Source organism: Corvus cornix, chromosome 13 (assembly GCF_000738735.6).
Source record: "Corvus cornix cornix isolate S_Up_H32 chromosome 13, ASM73873v5, whole genome shotgun sequence".
Lineage (NCBI taxonomy): Eukaryota > Metazoa > Chordata > Aves > Passeriformes > Corvidae > Corvus > Corvus cornix.
In genome coordinates, this window is record NC_046343.1 from 14179264 (window position 1) to 14193839 (window position 14576).

The 14576-nt window shown below is 55.0% G+C and overlaps 1 protein-coding gene across 1 annotated transcript; it reads right to left on the reverse strand.

Moving 5' to 3' along the window:
• Positions 1-4049: 4049 nt before the first annotated feature.
• LOC104693551 (protocadherin-10-like) lies at positions 4050-10184 on the reverse strand. Its single transcript, XM_019289949.3, has 4 exons — positions 7101-10184; positions 5892-5950; positions 5699-5787; positions 4050-5480 (listed from the first exon to the last, which is right to left on the reverse strand). The coding sequence occupies exons 1-4, from the start codon at positions 9585-9587 to the stop codon at positions 5233-5235; spliced, it is 2883 nt and encodes a 960-aa protein (XP_019145494.3). The 5' UTR covers positions 9588-10184; the 3' UTR covers positions 4050-5232.
• Between the last annotated feature and the right edge of the window lie 4392 nt (positions 10185-14576).

Sequence of the window (14576 nt, forward strand, 5' to 3'; positions counted from 1 at the left end):
CAGTGCTTTTTAGAGGAAGATTTGGGTACAGAAATTGGGTGACTCACTGCAGCAGAACAGAACAAATTCAGACAGCTCATCTTTTCTCTGGGTTCATGCAACAGTTTAACCCCAATTTTTCTATTTCCCATGTAGCCTGCTATCACAGAGTCTCTGCATCCTGGCCTATCAGAAATCCTACCAATGCTCATAATCATTTTCTTGATTGATGATCGCTTTTCCTGCTTCTATTTCCTTTGTATGATTTATTTTCTATGCGGGCAAAATGTATGATAAGACAATTCCGGAGCTATTTAATGATATTTTCTCTTGTAGACATTATTGAAATGGATGGATTGGATGTGAAGACTTTAGTGATCCTTCTGGGAATCTTCGCTCTCTCTTAATTTCTTCTGATGCATTTTTTTCACCTGTTGTTGCAGATATTCTTAGCAATGAATTAAAATAAATATCTCATCAGAAATGCCTGCAGATCCTCTGAATGTATTCCTGATAGTTGACTGCACAAATGTTTTATTTTTCAATCCGTTTAACATGAACTTGTTTGCCTTGCTTCCTGGCGCTGGAGAAGCACTCTGAATTCTGAATGCTGAAATAAAAATCACTGCTATTGTTTAAAACATGCAAAAATGTATCATTTATTCAAATGTAAGATTTGTAAGTCATTGAATTTCATGGGAGACGAATCATTAGTCAAAGTGCAGACTGCACTAGGGGTCATATTTAATTTATTTTCAAAGCCTTCATTCGTGCTTTTTGGTCCAGTGTGTCATAAGTTATTCAATACACAAAGGTGTCTACTTATGTCTCAAAGTAATTAAGCTGATTAAGTCATATTATCACTAACAAGAAGCATTAATTCCACTTGAGTGAATGCTGCAAAACAGAGCCAGTGACATTTCCACTGCTTAAACTGAAAACACATTATAGGCTAACTGGGAAGCAAAAGCTTCCCTCAGTCCTGGCCTGTTCCTGCATCTGATCTCTGTGGAGGAGTTGGCAACTGATGTTTTCAGAGCAGTGAAAAAGGAAAAGGTGCAAAGGAGCAGAGAAATCAGCACGTGACAATCATGCAGACGTTTTTGAGTGTGGCAGAGGTTAAGTTATTATGACAGAAGCTAAAGGATATTTATTTCTACAAAACATCTGCTGAGATCAAAAAGGAAACTGGAGGAAGTGATCCAGCTAGGAACAGCAGGCTGTTCTGTGTGGTGGGGTTCAGGGAGACATTTAAGACACTGATGCAATTCGAAAAGAAATCTGAATGGATCTTGACCCAGTCTTAAATAAATTAAGGTGTGTTCCAGCATTATGAAGAGAAGAGAAGAGAAGAGAAGAGAAGAGAAGAGAAGAGAAGAGAAGAGAAAAGAGAAAAGAGAAATTTCTAGCATCTTTGGAGGATCTAATTAACCACTGAGTGCCACAGACTGGGCTGGATCCAAGGTCCATGCAGAGGCTCCCACTGGTCCATGGATTTTAGCTCTGTCCTGCCAATACCACGCCCTCTGGGAGCTGAGACCCACCTGTATCCATGGCTCTACCCAGCCTGACCCAGCTGCATGCAGAGTGCTGTGTCCATGCTGAGGCTTTCTGGGGAATTTGCTGGCTGCTTTTTGTTCTGTGCGTGGCAGGTGGGAGTAGAACTGAGCATCAGCCCTTCTGGGTCTTTCCCTCTGGCCTCTTTTCTCTCTACCTCTGGATTCATTTTGTCTCTCTGGGATACATTTTCAAGTCATTACAGAGATACAAGTAATGTTTCCATCCGAACAGTCTATTCAGCAAGAGCACAAACCCCCTGTTTGTGCTGGTGCCCAGAAGCGCTGTGTGCCTGCCTCGCATGGCCTGAAGCATTTTTGCAGCCAACTGCACCACATGGCAGCTTTCCCACTGTCCTAGAAGCAAATCTCAAGCTGGCTGGCATGTCCCTGAAAGCCAAATTTGCCTCTGGATCTCTGAGAGAGCTGGAACATGTGAGAGGGGCATCTAGAGAGTGTTCTGCTGAGCAGATCTCCAAAGGAGCTCTCATGCCCAGTGCATTACCAGGCTACAGAAACCAGCTAATGCTCATCAGCTGTGCAGGAGTGTAAGCACAGGGAGAGTTGTAAAAATAACTAGTTGTAGGGCAAAGACCTTGCATTTTTAATGAGACCCTGTCCCTGTGGGAGATCTTCAAAGGAGATCTCATCTATTAGATGGACGATTCTGACCAGACATGCCCTTTGAAGAGGGATAGTAGTGTGCTTGAATTACATTTATGCAAGTCCTCTCTCCCCTAAAGCAAGTCCCTTTTTATTGTCCTTTTTATCAATATGGTGATTGAAATGAAAGATTGAAACTGAGCTCTTGTCAGTGTAGCTTTTCCTTCAACTAAGCAGAAGTGGATACTCAGGGAATGTGGGGTGTTGGGGCCTGGGCTGGGTGCTGTGTTGCTCAAATCCCTTTTGGAAGACGCCTGACCCATATAAACGTGGGGGTCAGCAAGGAGTACAGAGGTGTGTGCATATCTATCATCCCATGGGCTGATGGTCAGGAGTAATGGAGAGGAGATGAAGGCAATTCAGTGGGCACCAGTGAGCCTTGGTAGCAGGAACTTAAAAATGCCAAGAAAATACACTGGAGAGTGACAGGGAGATGGCAAATCTGTCCCCTTGATTGCTCGACCCCATGGTTTTCCAAAGGCAGAGGTGCAAAATGTCACTTTCAAAAGCCTGTGGTTTTAGGGGTCAACTTTGAGATCAATTTCCCTTTGGGGAAAATCTGATACAAAACACCACTTACATGTGTTTATTTAGATCTTGGATGCCATGAAGCACAGGATGTGCTGGGTGCTTTTGCTGTGTGAGCTGGAACACAGTGAGCAGCTCGGCCCTCCTGCAGAGGGGCTCCAGTCCTCTCCCAGTGCCTGACCAGCACCTAAAAATGCAGGGAAGATACTGCCAGAGTTAATCCAGGAGGGGGAGATGCTTGTACCCTACAGGGAGTCAGGTCCATTTGATGCTTTTATTACTTCTTGAGGCTGTTATTAATCTTATTGTATCACTTTACATAATTCCCTTGTTCTTTTGAAGCACTGGAACGGGCTAATGCTGTACAGAGGTCTCAGGCAGTAGCTGTTTGGGGTTCTTTCTTACCCTTAACGCTCTCTAGAGACCCTTGAAAAATGCACTTGGCAGCATAAAATCCTTCATCCTACCATCTAATTGGGACAGGGAATATTTCATCTACCCGCAGTCACGCAGATATGAGCTGGGACTGAAGTCACCAGAAGCAGCCAGGTCCCTTTCATGTCCAAAGCACCGTCCTCCCGGGCCCCTGACTCCCACGAGGCCCCTTTGAGTGCTCCCTACCCCCTGCTTCCACTGAAGAGCACACTGCCCACTTGTAGACAAGGACTTTTCTGGGTTAATCCCAAAAGCCGCATTGCAGCCTCCCCAAGCCAGTCACCAAGTGAGTACACGGTATGAGAAGGACAACCACGGCCTGGCCACTTCAGGACTTCATCTGAAGGGGAAACACTTCCCTCATCAAGCCAAGAGATATCCCACCAACAGATACAGGCTTGACTATTCCCAGGGAGCTGGTCCCTACATGTGGCTCACACCCAGGCTGTTTCTGTGGCTCCTGAGGCAAGCTGCTGGTCCCTAGTATCCAGGGGAAAGGGTAAATTAACCAGAGAAAGTACCATAACAGCCACAAGCTGTTATGCCGTTTGTGCCACATCCAGCCCCTCTCCCCAGCAGCTTGTGCATGCTCACACCATGGTGCAAATTCCCCCCTGCCCGAGCTGGAGCACGGAGAAAGGAGCTGTGTGACATCTCCAGCTCCTTCTGGCCATGAGCCCAAAGTGCTCCTGAGTCCAGGGGAGGAGGGAAGGGGACCTTGAGCCCCCGGAATCCAGGTGAAGTGAATAAAATGAGCTCTCGGCATAAAAGGAGCTCTCTGCTCCAGAACTCCGAAGGCCAGAAGGACAGATGTATTTCCTGGAGTTGGGAGAGCTGTGCAGCAATCCCTGCTGTCGTGTGCAACTCAGGGACAGCCAGGAGCCAGGGTGAGCTATTAAAATACAATTTATTGGTACAAATCAGACATAGTGAAACAAACTCAGTTTAGAAAGAGCTGTCATGTTCTGCACAGATGGATTCAAAATGAACTGTCCCGTGACCGGAGCAATTGGCAATGGTGGCAGACAGACTGGTGGACAGGTGCAGGGTGTGCAAGGCAGGGGAGAGACTGTTCTGGGGCTGGAGTCCTGCCCTTGAGAGCTCCTGACTGCCAGCTAAAAGTTCTCAAAGAGAAACAGGGCAGACTTGGAGATGTTTGTCCTATGCAGGTGGGGTGCCCAGTGCAGGGGGTCCTCCAGGCATTCAGGACTTGGGGAAAACAGAGATCCGAGGGAGGGCAGGGGCAGGAGGGAAGAGACTGTCACCTGTGCTGGGGTCACTCCAATGGTTGGGAAACTGTTTTTCATTCACATGATGTTGCCTTGGGCTAGAGAGCTACCCAGCAGGGCCTCACCTTGTGCATCTCTCAGGTACTTAAGCTAGCAGCTCTTCTGGCCATCCGATCCATGTGTGCACACGCTGCTCCTGGAACAAAGGCTGTCTCTGTCCTGCACCCTGGCTATGTCCAGCCTTGCAAGTGTTGGGTCAGGGTCTGAAGAGAAGCACTCATGAAGGCTGGGTTTTGCACTCACTTCCCAGAGAAAACAGATGCCAATTGCTGCTCTAGACATGCAACACATCCCACTGGATCTCAGGGACAGAGCAATGGTCACTGTCCCAGTGTGTAAGGTCAAGCTTGGCTGAACCAGGCTGGGTCTGCATACACTTTCCGTGCCTACTGGGACAGAGATACAGGCATGCAGCTCAGTACATTCACACAGCCAGACAAGACAAAGAAGTGACAATGTTTACAGAGAGGAATGGTCCCTAAGGGGACATGGGAATGGGTAAACTCAAGGCAGATTTGCTTAAATCTGGTCATATGGACCTCAAACAGCACCTGCTGCCAACACAGCTCTGCAAGATGAGATGGGAGAAATTCCCCCTGCCACCACCCCCCTATCCCTGTAATTTTCAGTCTCTTGCTCCTTAAATCCTTCCCCCTTGCTCTGTTGAGCCACTCTCCCAGCATCCCATAAAGTCTTGAGCAGTCCATACATGGAGGCATGTGCTGCGGGTGGACCTGGCAGCTGAAATAATGCAGGAGATTCCAAGGATAGAGCCATCCAGGCTATTTCAGGTCGTTGTTGATAACCACACTGTCATGCATGTCACAGTAAGTTGTCATCTTCTTCCTCTTGCCAAAGGTGGAGAAGCTGTTTTTGTTCTCCCGGCCTGGGAAGAGGGGCCCATCCTTGCTGGAAAGCAGAGCGGGGGTGCCGGGGATGTAAACGTTGTGCTGATAATCCAGGGCTGGGTACAAGGGGCTGTACTGGGGTGTCCAGATGCTGTTGGGGCCTGATGAAGCTTTCTGAAACTCTGGAGGAAAAATGAGCTCAGTAAGATTGGCTCAGGTCATATCCACACCCCAGGATGCAAGTCCTGTGTCACCAACCTCCGTTCTGGTGCCTGGACACCCCTTCCACCCACAGAACTTCACCACTGCTAGGAACAGGGATGTGACCCCCCCCCCCACTGCACCTCCAACAAGTGACCAGAGGGTCTGGTCTTCCCAGCCCCAGTGTCCCAATACTAACCAGAGACAGGGGTCACCAGCGTGCACAGCCTCTCGTGCTCCTTCTGAAGGGCTTTACGGATTTCCCCCACATCTTCCAGGCTCTGGGAGCTAAAGAGAAGAGACCGGTTCAAAGCTGTGTTGGAGATAACCTCCCCATTCCCATATCCCCCTTCCACCTGCTTCCTCTGTTTCCCCAGTGCTGGATTTGGTACCTTTTCAGGGCAGGTCGCTGTGTGCTTGGAGGCAGCCAGTCTGTGTTGGGTTGCTTGGCCTGGAAAACACAGAGAAGAGCAAGGCTGGTTATTGGGACTCTCTGTCAATCAGCCCTGGGACCCTTTGCCAAACAGCCCACCCCTGCCAGCACTAGGCTTCAGCAGGCAGGGATGCAGGACCACATCTCCACTTTCCCTGTGCCCTTTGTGGAGAAGCAAGCAGCACATTCCCCTCTTGGGGAGCCTGAGACAACATTGAGTCAGCTTGCTCCCTTCTGGACCTTCCTCACCCTCCTGAGATACTGGGGTGGTTTGGGGCTTGTCCTCTGCCTCTGGGAGTTTTAAGTCTGGCATTCTGGGGAGAGACAGGTGGTTTTCCTATTCCTGTTAATTTTCGAAAGCCTTTTTTGCATATGTGATGTTTACTTAGCCCAGGTCTGAGGTACCAAATGGTGAGAGATGCAGAAATTGGCTGCATGCTCAGTGTCCCAGGAGGGCTGCAAAAACTACAGGAAAATCTAATTAAGCATTAGGGAAGAGAGTCCAGGGGTGCAAGGAGACACGTGGAGAGACTCTCTTGGCAGAGAGTCTTGGGATCTCCTCGGAAGGGCTGGTTTATTAAAAGTCAAACGTAAGTGGATTAGACGCCTCATCACTCTCCATCCTTGTAATCGTGTTTTGGAGAGTCTTTCTTCGGGAAAATTAGACATTCCTCATTTCAATACCTAACAAATGTTGACATCAAAATCCCGCCCTGAAGACCCCACTCCCTGCCTGCTGGCACAGCCTGTGCAGAGCAGCAGCCAGGCCCAGGACACCGCGGCCCCCGCCCGCACAGGGGAAGCAAAGCAGCAGTAATGCTCAGACTGCCCCAGTGTGAATTGCCTACCCAGGCTAAGGAGAAGCCACCCCCACTATCCCACCTCCCCTAGGGCACTGGAGCATCTCTGTTGCCTCTAATGGGTACAAAAGACGGTGAGAAGGGATTTCCTCTCGCCTCAGCCGAGCCTGACGCTCCCCCGGTAATTAGACCCGTCGGGAAGCTCAGTGGAGATCCCTCTGCCTGACTGCTCCTAATTCCCGCACTGATCAAAGGCTCCGGTTATTCTCTGGGAGAAGCCGTGCCTGCTTTCCCTCGTGGCAGAGGCTGAGGGAGGGGGCTGGGGGCACTCGCGGAGCACTGGTAAGCACTGCTGGGCATTATGTTACCTCTTTGGAGACCTGGAGATGCTGGTCTGGCCAGGACCGCTTCCCGGGATCCTTCTCGTTGTTCCGGGGGGGGCTGCAGGGTTTGAGGAACATGAAGTCACTCTGAGCAGACTCAGGACCAAGGCAGACCTTGTAGCAGTAGCCTGGGGGGCCGCCCGCAGGCACATCAAGGCAGGTGGCAGCCGTGGTCCCTGCAGGGGGCTGTGCCGTCAGGTTGGAAGTCTTCAGGCCGTCAGAGGAGGGTCTGGACCCAGGACAGCAGTGGCAGCGAGGTGGTGAGCAGCTGTCCCCTTGGCGGGAACGCCGCTCTCCACGGCAGCGAATGGCTGTGAGAATGAGGATGGCAAGAAGGAAAGTGAAGGAGATGGAGCCCAGGGAGACAAGGAGATAGAGGGTGAGTGGGGAAGATGAGGACGCCTCTGGAGGGAGGCTGAACTCGCTGAAGTCGGAGAGAGTCTGGGGCATGGTCTCCACCACCGAAAGCAGGAGGGACACGGTGGCAGAGAGGGCTGGCTGTCCACCATCCCGCACCTGCACCACCAGCTGCTGCTGGCTGGCATCCTGCTCCAGAAAGGAGCGGAGGGTGCGCAGCTCACCCGTGTCAGGCGCCACGCTGAAGAGGGTGAAGTCAGTAGCCTGGAGGAGCTGGTAGGAGAGGCGAGAGTTCAGCCCTGCATCTGCATCCACTGCCGACACCGTGCCCACGAGGTAGCCAGGCCTGGCTGAGCGTGGCACGAGTTCAGTGGCAACAGAGCCATTGCGTGGCATGGGAGAAACGATAACCGGAGCGTTGTCATTCTGGTCCAACACAAAGATGTGGACGGTGACGTTGGCACTGAGAGGGGGAAACCCCGCATCCTGTGCTTGCACCTGGATCTGGAAGCTGCGGATCTGCTCATAGTCAAGGGAGCGCAGGGCATACATGTGCCCGCTGTCTGAGTTGATGGACACGTAGGTGCCCACAGGCATGCCATGGATGTGCCCATCTGCAATGGAGTAGGACAGGTAGGCATTTTGTTGGCAGTCAGGGTCCAATGCACTGACAGAGCAGATGGAGGCACCTGGTGCGTTGTTCTCCATCACATAGACACTGTAGGAGGGCTGGAGGAAGCGCGGAGCGTTGTCGTTCACATCAGATACTGGGACGGTGAGGGTGCTGCGGGTCAGCAGGGCAGGCGAGCCCATGTCTCGTGCTGTGATGCTTACGTTGTACTCAGGCACAACCTCCCGGTCCAGCGCTTGCGTGGTGACCAGTGTGTAGTAGTTCCGGAAGGAGGAGCGGAGCTCAAATGGTACATTGGGGCCAACCTCACAGCTCACACGCCCGTTGTCCCCAGAGTCCCGGTCCAGAACACTGATGACAGCAATGACGGTGCCTGGGGGTGCATCCTCCAGCACAGGTGTGGACACAGAGGTGAGGGTCACCTCTGGCGCATTGTCATTGACATCGAGGAGGTGCACAAGCACCCTGCAGTGCACAGCCACAGCTGAGGGTCCACGGTCCTTGGCTTGCACATAGAGCTCGTGGAGGCTGGCCCGCTCATAGTCCAGGCGGCCCTTCAGCAGCACCTGCCCACTCCGGGGCTCTATGTGGAAGAGCTCCCGGACACGTGGTGGTGCGTGCCCACTGAAGGAGTATTCAATCTCCCCATTGGGGCCCTCATCCAGGTCAGTGGCATTGAGCTGGATGACCAGAGTGCCAGCAGGAGCATCCTCAGGAAGGCTCACACCGTAGGAGGGCTGGTCAAAGGCAGGCACGTTGTCGTTCGCGTCCAGCACCGTGACGAGGATGTGCGCTGTGCCTGAGCGTTCGGGGACACCGCCGTCAAGAGCAGTGAGCAGCACCCGGTGCACACGTTGCTGCTCACGGTCGAGGGCACGCTCCAGCACCAGCTCTGCAAACTTGCTGGCATCACTGCGCGTCTGCACCTCAAGTGAAAAGAAACCATTGGGGCTGAGGCGGTAGGTGTGCACAGAGTTGGTACCCACGTCAGGATCCTGGGCACTCTCCAGCGGGAAGCGGGCACCAAGCACGGCAGACTCAGCCACCTCCAGCACATATTCTTGCCAAGGGAAGGTGGGTGCATGGTCGTTGATGTCCAGCACCTCCACCTCGACGCGGTAGAGCTCCAGTGGGCTCTCGACGAGGAGCTGCAGGTGAAGCAGGCAGGTCCCCCCGGCCTCGCACACCTCCTCCCGGTCAATCCGCTCGTTCACAAAGAGGATCCCGTTCTCCAGGTTCACCTCCAGGTGCTGCCTGGCCCCGGCCCGTGACACGATCCGGAACCTCCGCGCTGACAGGGTGGACACATCCAGTCCCAGGTCCTCACCCAGGTTGGCCACGAAGGCTCCGTGCTCCAGCTCCTCTGGCACGGCGTAGCGCAGCTGCCCCCGTGCCGGGTGGCGTGCCGGGGGCCCGGCCAACAGGAGGAAGAGGAGGGAGCGGAGGAAGAGCTGCCCCCGCCCGGAGCCTGCTCCGGCCCCCATGGCCCCGCAGCAATCCCGGGGACGAGGAGTCGCACCCGCGCCGCCGCCTCCTCCCTCGCCTTCGCTTGCCTCTTGCACTTTCAAAGAGTTTCGGGCTCCCGGGGGGCGGCGGAGGAGGGCCTTGCCCAGAGCTGGGGGGCCGAACCGCGGTCACCGGCAGTCACTTAACCCTTTCTTTGCTGGCCTCCGCAAGGGGCTGCAATCCGGGTCCCGGGGCCGCAGCAGAATTTGTTTACCGGAGCCGGACGCACCTGGGGAGGGGACCACCTTCGGGGAGATCCCGTTAACGGCGGTGGGAGCTCCAGCGAGACCGATCGCTGCCCGGGGCACCGGTATTACCCCGCAGATGCTGCGTTCGTCCCCGCGGTAGATTAAGAGGAGCCCAGATCGCGGCTGCTGCCAAATCCCCCGGCCGCGTCCCCCGCCGTGCCGGTCCTAACCTTTACCAGATGGTTAAGCCCCTCCAGACTTGATTACATTTCCCTGCACACCGTTTTCCTTGTAATGCGGAGTTTTTAATTACAGGAGCAGGGGGATTACAGCCCTGGATAAAGCTGAGCCCATCAGCGCGGAGGCACAGAGACCCCCCCCTCTTTCCCTTTCCCTGCCTGCTTCCACCCCCGACACCCCGCTTGCCCACACCCCCGCGTCCCAAATCCCGCTCCCCCACCGTGCACCCCAGTGTCAGCCCCCTCGGGCTCTCGGGGCACGATCCTGCCCAGATACCCCAGGATCTGCCTCCCCACACCCCCAGCGGTGCCCCCACCGCGGGCACAAACTTTCCGCCCCCCGCGGAAGGCGAGGGGGAGGCGGGAGCAGAGCGAGCCGCGGGTCCCCCGCCGGGCCCCAAAGCGCGACAGACGGCGTCCCCTGCGCCCCCCCGTCCCCTCCCCACCCCGGTACCGCTCACGGTCCCTCCGCTGGCCGATCCGTTCTCCCCGCAGACCCGTCTCCAGCCGCCGCCGCGCCCGGCCAGCTCCGTGCGTCGTCTCCCACCGTCGCCGTCCCCGGGGCGCTCGGTAACGGGACGGGGCGGCCGCTGCCCCCGCCCCGCGGCTGCTCAGGGTGCGGATAATCCCCTAACGATCTAGTTAAAGGCTCGAAGGGGCTCGGAGCGGCTTTAGCCGGGCACTGATATTTCACCGCCTTTGTCTCTGCTTGCCGGTCCCCGTTGGGAAGGGAACCGCCGGCCCCAACCGCTCCCCCCACCTTGCTCCCTACGGGGAGCCGAGTGGGAAGCAGGATCCAGGGGCGACCGGGAGACCGGAGGAGGCAGGAGGCGGCGGAGCTGGAGGGGTTTGTCGGGCTGGGAAAAGGATTTTGTCCCTGGGAGCGCAGCGAGACCCACGCGGGACGTGCCGCGCTCGTGGGGTCTCGGTTCGGGAAGGAGGGCTGGCAGGGGCGGGCAGGTGGAAGGATCGGAGCGCCTGGGGCACGCGTGGGCTCGTGCTGCTCACGGGTGAAATCGGGACGGCTCCCGGTAAGTGAAGCCCAGCCTGCATCGGCAGCGCCGGTCACTGCCAGCCTGTCCCCCGCGCCATCTCCCACGCCAAGACCACCCCTGGCGGCGTCGTTGTCACCCCCGCCCCGATCTGTTTCTTTCTAATCCCCCCCCAATCCCCGATTTGCGCCCCCCCGCACGCCCCCCGCCCCTCTTTCCATCGCCGCCCAGCCCTCCCGGGGCTGAGACCCCGGAGGTGGGATGGAGTGGATAGCGCTCCTCCGGGAGCCGCCTCGAGTGCTGCTCAGGCCAGAGGGGGATTGAGGGTGGGGGTGAAACGGGACACAGAAATTTTCGGGGGTCTTATTTCATTCCCTCCAGTCCTTCCCCCGTCTCCGACCAAATGCATTCTTGCAAAATCATTGGAGCGGCTCTGGTCCTATTGTTTGATTTAGAGTAAAATATTCACCATCACCTCCTTCTCCCCCAGGTGCACCGGCAAGATCCGAGACTCCCCGACTCCCTGCCCGGTCCTTCCCGCCCTTCTTCAGCTCTGCTTGGTAATGCACCCCCCACCCCCAAACATCTTCCTCGCTGCTTCCTTGGGGGGGGCCGGGGGAACCCTGTCATGTCCCCTCTTGCTTCCCTCCCCTAACGGAGGTCATAGGATAGCCCCATTCTGTTCCTTTTCCTCATCTCCCCAGACCTTGCAGTCTCTTCCTGCTTCCCTCCCAGACCCCATGATTCCAGGGGACCAAGGTCAAACGCAGCGGGGAGGAGGGGTTGGCCTTGAGAGGGAGCACAGACTTGTTCCAAGGATCCCTTTCCTGAAGGAAATGGCACAGGCTGGGGGTGCTGCAGAGGGATGAGGAATCCAAAGAAGAGCCTTTTTTGGGGGAACAGAGCAGAGGAGGGTGAGCAGCAGGATGGGGGGGATGGAGTGGGCACAGTGCACCGCTAACACCCTGCTTTGTATCCTGTAGATTTTAAGGCCCCTCTTGTGGTGCAGAGGAGTGTTCAGCTGCCAGCCCTGTTCTCTCTGGGTAGGGAATCAGGATGCGGCTGGGAGCTTGTTTTTGGAAAATGCTGGAAGCTAGAAGGGGGTATGTCTGTCTGAGATGTCTTGGCACAGGCGGGCGGGTGGCCAGTTGCCGCAGGTCAGCACTGATGTGCCTTGGCAAGGCCAGACGGAGAGATCAGGGTGGGATGTAGGAGGAGATGCCGCAGGTTGAACTGCCTTGGAAAAGTCATGCAGAGAGCAAAGGACTGGGGGGGGACCATCACTCAGCTGCCTGTGGGCACTAAACCTTGCCCAGCCACCACTGTCACTCCATTTTCCTGCCTGCTGCGTGCTGGGGCAGCAGAAGGGGCTGCAAGAAACGCTGTCCCTGCCAGACCACACACAGCCCTTCCCCCAGCTCCCCAGGGCGCCCGTCTGCCCAGCCGTGCATGTGGCTTCGCTGCTCCCTTCTCGCTCCAAGCGGGAGCAGTTATAGTTTGTGGTGCCCAAGAGGGCAACCGCAGTGGAAGGCGGGGGGTCTCCTGGTGGGAATGAGAGCAGCCCTGGCCCTGCAGCTGGGAAGTCACTCTGGGGTTGCTTCTGTAGGGTCAGGTGCTGGGGCTTTGGTCTGTGAAGCCACAACGCTCTCTGCAGCAGGATGCCCTCACCAGTGCTTCTTCCGCTCCAAAGCTTTGGTTCCCTGCCTTCCCTTGGGAGGAAAACCCATGCCCTGAAGGGGATGGTGGCCATTTTGGCATGTTTATCAGGGCTGGTGGGCACTCTGCCTGCCCTTGTGTGCTGGGATGCAAGATATGACACATGCCCATCTCCTTTCAGGGACAGGATGAGAAAGTAAGGGCATGAGCTGTAGAAAGGAAATTCTTATTAAGGAAAAATCTTTACCATGAGGGTGGTAAAACACTGTCACAGGGACCAGACTGGGGAGGGGATTGTCATCCTGCAGATCCTTCTGAGCTGCACAATCTAGTTCTGAGTAGGGATACCCCAGGATCCTCCAGATGTCCCAAGAGAACGAAACCCTTGTGAACCCGGAAAGTCCCAGTCACTGAGCAGAGGTGAGCAGGTCACCAAGGCAAGGGAAAGAGCTGCCCAGAGAGCCCAGCCTTCCAGAGCACAGGTCCCAGATTTGTCAGGAGCCACTTCTCTTCACAGGCACCATGCCCAGGGGTGGATGGAGCAACGAAGGATGCCGGGACTCTATTCCTACTGGAAGTCCTTGTCCATGGGCTTTGCTCTGCAAGGTGCTGGAGTTGCTTAGCACCCTCCTCTTCCTCTGCAGCGGTGCAGGAAGAAATTTTGTACCAGGTATGTGTTCCAGGGGGTTTGTAGGTGAGAAGATGTAGCTGAGGTGACCAATTCAAGGCTCACTACTGGTGGAAGGCCCTTGACTTTCTTGGCCAGCCACACATGGGGACAACTCCCCCAGTCCCTTCTGGGATAGGTGGAAGCTGAACACAGGCTCAGCTCTGAGCAGACCTCTGTAGCTGTCACCTCCTTTTGAGCATTTTCAGGACATGGGGCCCAGTCCTGCTCAGCCTCTGGGGGAGGCAGTTCTGACTCCTTGTAGGACACAGACTTCAATGGCAGCTCAGGAAGCCAGGTCACCCCTCCTGCTCTGGAGGGGGGGAATTTCTTGCAAACCCAAGCTGCCAAAGGAGCTGTTCTCATGGCTGGTGTCTTGTTCAACTTGAAGTAAGACACTCGGGACCCAAAGCAAAAGCGAAGGGATGTGTCCCCATTATCCTGAGAGCTGGGACTACTCATTTTGTTGTGGGCATCCTCTTAGAAGGTTTACCTAAAATGTCCTGAGGGAATGTTTCCTTTCTGCTGGGAAGGACTAAGGAATGGGGATCAGTGAGCAGGAAAGAAAGGTGGGCAACAGTGTGATGACTGCATGGGGGAAGAGCAGAAGCTTTGTGAGAGAGGAGGTGACACCTCTCCTCTGTCAGGCATCAGTGTGACTGGTGTTGGAATATTACGCACAACACCTGTGCTTGAAGTTCTGAAAGGTTAAAAAACTGATTTAAGGCTTGGAGCAATACCTCACAGGGAGAAGTGTAAGTGAAACTGCCTGAACTCTGTGCAGAAAGAAACCAGAGGAGAAATGATGGTAGGGCCAGGGAGGTGTTACCAGGAGGAAATGCTTTGGACAGTTAGAAGGAATGCAGAGCCATGGCCTGAGCCTGACAGCTTCGTGTATTGGGCAGTGAGAGGGGATCAAGCTGTCAGGATTTTCAATGGGGTCTGTGTCTTTTGGTGTCTGCAGATCCACGTGGAACAAAAGACTCCCAAGCTCCCCAGTGTATCATGATAAAATGGGAAGACTGGGCCTGGGAAGAGGGGTTCTGATTGATCTCACCTCCCTCAGCAAAGAAACCACTGCAGCTCTTCTACTCATGTTGAAGCTGGGACCCCAGTGAGGAGGCCAAGGGGCAGAAGTTGGAGTGGATGATTCCTCTCCCCTCAGGCATCTTGCAACACTCAAACAAAAACTGTGTGCCTGCAGTTCACATTGAAGTCCCACATC

Bases quoted from the DNA above. Each gene is read 5' to 3' on its own strand.
- LOC104693551 (XM_019289949.3), bottom strand. From the start codon at position 9,587: ATGGGGGCCGGAGCAGGCTCCGGGCGGGGGCAGCTCTTCCTCCGCTCC. The intron at 5,951-7,100 runs GTAACATAATGC...TGTGTTTTCCAG, and splicing joins ATCTCCAGGTCTCCAAAGAG to GCCAAGCAACCCAACACAGA. The intron at 5,481-5,698 runs GTTAGTATTGGG...TTTTTCCTCCAG, and splicing joins GCTGGTGACCCCTGTCTCTG to AGTTTCAGAAAGCTTCATCA.